The sequence below is a fragment of the Tetrao urogallus genome (genome assembly GCF_951394365.1).
Source record: "Tetrao urogallus genome assembly, chromosome: 11".
Taxonomy (NCBI): domain Eukaryota; kingdom Metazoa; phylum Chordata; class Aves; order Galliformes; family Phasianidae; genus Tetrao; species Tetrao urogallus.
In genome coordinates, this window is record NC_136824.1 from 11,639,382 (window position 1) to 11,648,110 (window position 8,729).

An 8,729-nucleotide genomic window follows, 5' to 3' on the forward strand; every position below is an offset into this window, starting at 1 on the left:
AAGTGTAACAGAGGAAGGGCGGTGCATGCTGCACGGGAGGCCAGCAGCCCGCATGCACCCAGTGTGGGGCCCAGGGAGCCCAGATGGGCTCTGGGGGATGGCAAGGATCCTCAGGGAGAAGAAGCAAGGGTGTGAAGGCAAGATGTGGAATGGTTTCATCTCTCCTTTGGCAGCAAGCTGCTGCCCTGCTCTGCTCTCAAGTGCTCCAGTCTGCCATGCAGCCTTGGATATTGCTACAGCAGCCCAGGGAGGGCAGAAGAAGCAACGTATGGCTGTCAGTGAGGCAGGTGTTGTCTTACCCTGAGTCTCACCAAGAGCAATACACAGACCCTAGAAGAGTGCTTTTTCTTCCTATACAGACTCAGGCTAGGTTTGCTTTATGAGAAACCGACTTTATTTCTGAAGGCTGGTAAAGGGTAACGTTGCCATGGCAGAAAGCTGCATGCATGAAGAGCAGCAAGAGCACACCGAGGGCACTGCGCTGCTTCACACCTCCACACGACAGAGTAAGCAGTCAGCTCCTGCCTACAGCAGCTGCAGCCATGCACAGAGAGGTGCTCATGCTGAGAGGGTGAGCAGGGCTGCTGCATGCATGTGTTCTCTAGGGCATGCACAGGGGAGGGAAAAAATATATATCAGACCCTGCTCATATGTTACAGACTCTTCAAATGCTGGACTGCTCAGCAGTTTCTGTGGAGTTTTAGGACGGAAACCACTCACTGACACAGCAGGGCCATGTTCCACCACAGAGGCAGTGACCATGCACAGCCCTGCTGTCCTGCACGTGGCTCTGGGCTGCCCCTGCTCCTATCACCGCCACTTTATCATGTTATCTACATGAGAGCAGTGGATTTCCTTCTTGCTCATGCCATGCAGTCACTAGAAATCCCTGTAACCACCACCCATCCAGCACAGCTCCGCTGCAACATCCCTTCACAGCCACGTTCCCAGGAGCACACAGGGCACACTGCTTGTCGCCAGCACCATCACAGCTGTGAGCACAGCATCTGAGGATGAAGAGGGGACAAGCTACCCAAAAACCAGCAGCAGTGACCCTTGCAAGCTGCTCTGCCAGCTGAGATGGCCGTTTGGGACAGGGAGTCAGGGACAAAGCAGGTGGAGCACACAGCCCTGGCTGAACACCGCACCTGCACACAGCTCCAAGCCAGCAGGAACAAGGGGTGCCCAGCAGCCAGGTGGCAGCAGCCCAGCCAGTAGTCCCAGAAGGAACCTTGCTGGCAGCTCCTGGCTGGCTTCTGCGGCAACAGGAGTGAGCAGCTCCCTTCATCACAGAGCCAGTTCCGCCTGTATTTCGGGAGCATCAAATGGGCTCAAAAAGCTTCATAATTAACATTTAGAAATTAAAGTAGTCTGGGATTCTTTCAAAGATACTAACAGCCACTAGTAAGAAACCAACCAGCTTGGTAGTGCACTGAAGACTTTCTGGATGGCACTCAGAAGCCCAGCACTTCTGCGCTTTCAGTACTATGCACTGCAGACTAGAAGCACTAGCATGAGCTCAAGGCTTTGGCATCACACTGCAGCACCACAGCTCTCCAGCTACCATGCCTGCTGCTCCCAGAGCTGCAATGCAGCACTGCACTCCCACGAAGCTCAAGCGAACTGGGCCATCACTCCCCAGCCAATGCTGCTTTCTGAAAGCCACAATTTAAAAAAGGGATGGTATCAAGAAAGCAGTAAACAGGGTGTGGAGTTCCTGCTGCTACTCGCTATATGCTGATCTGTTCAGAAACAAACAAAAGAGCATGTTCAGTTAAACACAGGAACTCCCTCAACTGAACCATTGTCATAGGTCAGAATCATTGAAAGGATTAAATCCAGAGGACAGCAAAAACTTCCTGCAGTGCACACACTGGCTCTCTGAGGACATGCTGTTCTCACTTGCTGTGTTGTGGTGTCTCTTTCTAGAGGAGATCTGGATTTCAATCTCCCCAGTAGTCAGCACAATCCCTTGCTTGAACTACAACTGCCATTTCTGTAGGCGTAATTCTCAACTAACAGATGTGTAGTGCTCGGACATAAAATAGGTGAATGTTCTGAAACCACAAGACTGCCCATTTTCTAGTATCAGTTACACAACACTATGCTAGGAACTTACCGCAGGCTGCATAGAAACAAGTGACCTATTTGAACTGGAGCCCTATTTGAGAAGGGAAGTCAGATCCTGCCCTCCTCATCTCGTTTGAATAAAGTAAACAGGCCGAGCCCAGGTGGAGAAACACTGCAGCAAAACCATCTTGTGAGCTCAGCACGGAGCTGATTTCCTGACTTCTCACACTTGACTTCAAATAAATCAGGAAGTTTGTGCAACTCTGTTCTCACTTCAGGGCTTCACAATCCTTACGAGAAGCGTGAGGGCAGAACTGTTTAAGTTGTTCCAGTAGCAGCAGCATTCATGAAGGTGGTGCACCATGACTGTCTAAACCTGAAGGAGGTTACATCCCAGCCATGCTTACTTCCCCACCACACATCTCCTGGTGGCCAGGAATAGCGGACTGGAGGCTCCTAAAGAGTGCAGTCAGAGAAACAGAAGTGAAACCCAGAGGTCTGCTTTCAGAATCCACACTGAATGGGCATGAGAACTTGAGAGATTACATGAATAAATGCCACATGCTTGATCTCACTTCCTTCCAGAGGCTCAGCCACCCCATGACACATCCAGTAGGGCTACCTCCAGGCTGGGAGCACCATCCTGCAGGAACGCATTGTATCCCCATCAGCTCCTGCAGGCAGAGATGGAAACAGACTCAGCACCTTCAGCAGGACACAAGAGATCAAATTCTTTGCATTACCACAGCAAAGTTGCTTAAAAACTGATACACAACACCATCAGGGGATTCATGTTTTCTTGAACTCACAACAGCATCTCATTTTTTTCCCCAAGTAGAAAAGGGAAGCGCTGGCTATTTAAATGCCTCGGGAAGCCCAATCAATAGATTTCTCTTTCTGTTAATGAGAAGGCAGCTGGGCTCCTTCAGCAGCACTGCAGCCTTTGCCAACACTTACAATGAATGCCCCTTCACAAGGAAATGGTGCTGAGCAGGTGTGGTGCCAGCAGATAACGCCAACCGCTCCAGGAAGACCGTTGTGAATGCCAGTGTGGGCTGGGATTGCTGCCCTCCAGCCTCCCAGTCCGGCACAAAGTTCCCAACATAGCAGAACACAAAGTTCTCAGACCTGGTACTGACAACCAAGCAATGAGCACACAGCTTCAGGCCAAAAATACCAGCAAACCAAACAAATGAGTGCAAAGATGGAGGGCAAGCAAGGCTGAGTGAGCACCAACATGGGACAGCAGGGGTCAAAAGGGACTCCTGACCTCCCAGGAGAGCAGCTCTGAGGCCTCACTGAAACCCATAACAATTAGTGCGCTAATTGCCACACAGTACTAGGCCTGTCACCTCTGGCACCTGCCTGGAAAGTACACAAACGTTGGAGATCTGAGAGCTGTAATCAGGATTAGACACACTGCCTTGCTCAGCCACCACCTAGTTTCCTTCTGTATTTGAAGAAAGGAACAACTGAGTCCAGCTTCCCTTTTCTGAGGCAGGAAAAGGGACGAGAAGCAGTTCTCAATTGAAACACAGTACTTCATTGAGACAAAGTCAGACTGAAACTGAAAAAACAATGAGAAGGATGAATTAGCCTGAATGACCCTGAGGTCAATGGCACTCCTACAGCGCAGGCCATGGTGCTCCATCCCACAGCAGCCCTGCGAGCTGTGGCTGCCCTGGGTCAGTCCCTCTGCCCCATAGTGCTCACCATGCCCACACAGGAGTCAGGAACCAGCAGGCACAGGCACAGGCCCAAATTCACTGGGGCACTGGGACAGGCACAGCCACGCGTGACCCCTCCTAAACCCTTCCCAATCTTTCTAAAACACCCTAGTTTCTTCTAGCTCCCAAGAGAGCTACCCCTAGTTTCTCCTGTGCCAAAGAAGAGCGGCAAATGCTTTTCAAGCTGTACCTTTTGCACCACAGGCTGACAGGACTTTATTCAAGGACACTTCCAGATTGTTTTCTTTTTCTCCCAAGCACGCTGTGAAACGACAGCATTATATCCTCTGTGGCATTGCTTTGTGTGATCTGCCAGATCGGGTTACACTGGAAATCAAGATACAGGTATTTTCATCTTTGCTCTGCTTGATACTGGAAAGACAATGAGACCCACAGCAGGACGTGCACTATGTGACCTCTGCTCAGAGCACTTCTTGCCCTGCTGCTTGCTTTGCTCTTCCATGCACATCCCCCTAAGCACTCTGTTTTGGAAACTACCTCTGCTTCCCAGCATTAGTCAGCTTACACCCACTGCAGCGAGTTTCGAGCAGCTCCTTGCTGCCAGAGATGGAGGAAGGCACCCAGGGGCAACAAGCTCTGCTGGAGCAAGCTAGACTGCCTGCGTGGGACCATGAGGAGGCACAGAGCATGCCGCAGGGTCTTAATCCTTTTGCTGAGGAGCCAAACCAGGGTTTAGAGAACTGGAAGTCAGAGAACAAGCAGACATTTGTTCAGAGCAAGCAGTGTGAGGGGGAGTACTGCGAGTTTCTTCCCGCCTCCATGGGACTTACCGTCTCTCAATGTTCCTTTTTGTTGTTCTCCCTGCATTTGTGTTCGCTCAGCACAATGGGGCTCTATGTAACTGGACCGCAGCGCAGGCGGCTGCAGCCCACAGCCCTGCTCGGCCCATCAACCAGGGAAAGGAACAGCGATGCCACAGGCCACGCTGATCCTGCTGCCAGGCTGGTGTGCCCAGGTCTGTCACCCTGAGCAGCATGGCCACCTGGAAGGTCTGCAGAGTCGCTCTTTGGATGGCCACAGAGCAGGCCCAGCAGCAACAGCACCTTGCAGCATGCACCAGACCACCAAAGCCAAAGAAAGAGGCAGCTCTGAGAACTGGCTGTGTCAAAGGAGTGTGAAATGGCTTTAAAGAAAGCTTGCAGTTGCTCAGGTATTACTAATCTGAGAAGGGCTGAATGCAGTCAGCTATTGCTCAGTCATTATCATACCAAGCAGAAACTCATTCCAGTAGAGGAGGAAAAAAAAAAAAAGCAAACGTGAAAGCAGCAACTCAGTCGAGAACAAGTTACCCTGTACAAGTAGGAGCAGCTCCCGGGTGAGCCTCTCAGTACTTAGCTATGTTAACCAACTTGGGAAAGTTTCAGCTAGAGAAGCCACAGGCTTACTTCCATTTGCAGCAGTGAAGCCAGCCTTTCGGGCTGGATCATCTCTGGGAGCAGTCCTGCCCCCACAGCTCTGAGCTCAGCACCCCTCTGCAATGGAGATAGCAGTCACCCTGCTCTGTGCCACACAGCTCCCCTGGGTCAGGTCAGCACATTGAGGAGGTGGATGCAAACTGATCCACCCAAGTGAATTTTAAAAAGTTAGGGTTTTTTTTGAAAATAAAAATACTTAACATTTATTCACCATTTTAAGTCACCATAGTAAAATTGTACACGCTGTAAGTAACCCAGGAACGTTATTAAAAGCTACCAAAACAGAAGGCAATTTGTACAACCACGGAAAGAAATACACAGCATGTTGGAAATAGAGTGAAACGTTTCTCAAACAAGACAATGCCTGATACACATTAGAGTGAGAAGAACCAGCATTAAAAAATGAAGTTTCAAACAAAAATAAAGATGTCATGGCTACAAGTATTATACAGTGATAAATACTTCAAAAATATATTATGATATATGGAAATTCTCATTTTGTAAGGGAAATCCAGAGAAATTCCAGCCTCCACTGGATTTCACTATACCAATTAAGGTTTAATATTAAAATTCCTTTCAGTAAGAACTGGAACTGCAGCCATTACTGTCCTGTATCAACACTTATACTCTTGTAGTGTCATGAAATCAGCCTTACATTACATCAAGCCATAATGCCTCACATCACAGGTACTAACTGCTCTAAATCAACCAACAAGTTGCCTTTCAGTAACAAGTGCTGGGCACTGCATGTGAGCCACAGACCGTGTTCCATCAGTCGGTGTGAGGCCACGTTACAGTATGAACAGCAGGCGAGGTCTGGGACTGCCTCCATGTAAATGCCTTGAACACGGGGTTTAGTTACAAGTCCACCACAGCTTTCTCCTAGCATGACATTGAGCACTCAGAAGTTACAGTACACGAACCATGGTTAATGTTTAGGTCAAACGTTCAAAAGAAAGTCCAGAGGATGTTTGGGGCGACACATTGTGAACACACACAAATGGTGGTCTGGCGCACGTCTGTGCTGTTACTGGGTAGCGAGTGAAGCGGTCTATAGCCAAGGGTTTGGTGAGCGAGTTTTCCGAGCCAGTTTAAAAATATAAACTTCTTCTTAGAGGATCTGTTCTATAGAAAATAGAATGCAATCTGGTAAAACAGTTCTGAGAGTACTTTCCCATTGCAAGATCCATCCATCAGCCTACCGCACCACCAAGAGAAAAGCTAATCCTGCTATTCCAAACCCTGCTGCTGCCATGATAGCATTGCTTAAGGTACTGTTCTGGTCAGCTGGTTGGGAGCCATGTCTGCCGAAGAAGCGACAGAAGCCGTCCTAGAAAAGCAAGAGAAAGGACATTGAGTTGGTTGGCTTAGCAATCGGTCATTTTTCTTTTAAACACGTCTGAGTACAGTTGGGTTCAAATCCCAGCACAGCACCTGTAACCACAGAAATCCCATCACGAAAGCCTAAGCCCTATTGTCTTCAGCACACAAAACACTTTGTGCGAGCTCGCACAGGAGAAAACTGGAAGCAGTCGCTCCGTGGGTTTGCGTGCCTTGCTCAACAGACAATTGCAAACGTCCTATTGAGGCATTCGGCATGTCACTACATTATTTTCACCCCTTTAAGCAAGGTTTTGATCATAGTTGCCAGCATTGTTCCCCCCATTCACGATTCAGAAAGTATTTGAAACACAGGATATGGAAATTTCCACTTGAAAGCCTGGAGTTGGTTCCATCCTGGTCGATGCACGACTCTGATTACATATTCTCTTGGAAGGGCCAAGTGGATGCTGCTCAGCACTGACCTATGACAGAGCAGAGCTGGCAGCTGCTCTACCAGATCTTTATTCGTGATAATCAGAAGTGGCAGTCATACAAGTCCAGATGGTCGTGTTTGAACTCCGCTCAGCAGATGTCTATGTAAACAAGTTATACTCTTGATTTCTTCCGGAACTTTGTTCTTTACACTTTAATTTCTGCCAACAGGCAACGCGATTTTGCTAAATGACAGTTTGCATTGTAGCCACCACCATATTGCCCCCTGCATCCAGATGGAGCACTGGGAAACCGACTTCCTTTTTAGAAGTTCTCCTTTCCTCTGGAAAAGTCAACACAGACAGGGGTTCATCCCCCAACTCCCTTCTGACTTTTGTGCTTCTCTGCATTGGCATCAATTCTGCTAGTTTGGAAGACGGGGAACTTAAAGTTCTGCAAGACACGTGACATTATCTTTGGGAATACAGGCAGAGCTGCTCTGATGTCTTCAGCACTGCACTTTGAACACGGATCTCGTGGCAGAGAAGCGACAGCAGCTGCAGCTCTCCATTGCCATCAGCTCTACACCGCCACGTGCATTAATGCTGTCGCTCACACTGCCACGAGACCGCAACCCGACCAGTTCTGGAACGCGAGCAGCGCACCTGACGGCCTGCGACTTCGCTCCCAAGCGCATTCAGGGCTACACAACCGTACCGCACGACTGGAGCGGACCCACATCAGCCGTTCTCCGAGCCGCCCGCCCGAGGACGCGGCAAGCCGCGCCCCCGAGCCGAGCAGCACCGCTCCGGCGCCTTCCAAGCACGGCTGTAAGCCCGGCACGGGGCACCGACGGCCAGCCTAAGGACTGGCACGTGCCGGCACCGGGGCAGTGCGGCGCCCTTCGGACGCGCCGTCCCGCACCCCGGCACAGCCATCCCCGCGGGCAGGCAGGAGGGCGCGCCCCGCGGCACGGCGCTAACAGCGCAGCCCGCCGCCCGGACCCCGCCGCGCACCGCCGGCTCCCGGCCCCCACCCGCGCCGCTCCCCGGCCCGCGGGCACCGCTCGGCGCCGGCAGCCCCGCCCGAGCCGCGCCCGCCCCCGCCCCCGGCCGCGGCCCGGCCCCGCTCACCCATCCGCCGTGCTCCCGCAGCCACTCGCCCTGCTCCTCGGCCAGGTACGCGGCCAGCGCGGCGGCCAAGCGGCTCGGCCCTTCCTCGCAGCCGCTCTCGGCCAGCGCCGCCGCCAGCGTGCCGGCGAACACCACGAGCGCCAGCAGCCGGCCCCAGTTGAGGCCGCCGTCGGCCTCCAGCTGCGCCGCCACTCTCCGCAGCAGCGCCGCCGCCTCCCGCGGCTCGGCCCGCGCCAGCGGCGCGCAGGAGCGGAAGAAGGGCCGCTCTCGGCGCTCCAGCTCGGCCGCCGCCCGCCGCAGCTCGGCCGCCGTGGCGCTGGGAGGCAGCGCGGCGCCGCCGGCGCGGTGCTGGAAGTAATCTTCCAGCAGCAGCGCCGTCTCCTCCTTCAGAGAGCCCGGCATGGCGGCGGCCCGGGGCGGCTGCGGGCCCGCAGCAGCTGCCGCCGACTAAGAGGCGGGGCGGCCCCTCCGCCCCCCGCCGCCGCCCGCGTGGCCCGGCCCGGCCCGGCCCTCTCCCGCCGCCCCGCCCCGCCCTCCCTCAGCCCGGCGGTGCCGCGCGGCGCCTTTGTCGCGCGGCGGTGCACGCGGTGCCGGCAGTGGGGCGGCTT

General features: G+C 52.9%; 1 protein-coding gene across 1 annotated transcript; it reads right to left on the minus strand.

The window, feature by feature from the left end:
• Window positions 1-6,431: 6,431 nt before the first annotated feature.
• Window positions 6,432-8,523, minus strand: BCL2L10 (BCL2 like 10; the record flags this gene model as incomplete). The annotated part of the gene is made up of 2 exons (XM_079540907.1): window positions 6,432-6,563; window positions 8,122-8,523. 2 exons carry the CDS (start codon window positions 8,521-8,523, stop codon window positions 6,432-6,434), a joined length of 534 nt encoding a protein of 177 aa, XP_079397033.1.
• Window positions 8,524-8,729: the final 206 nt, after the last annotated feature.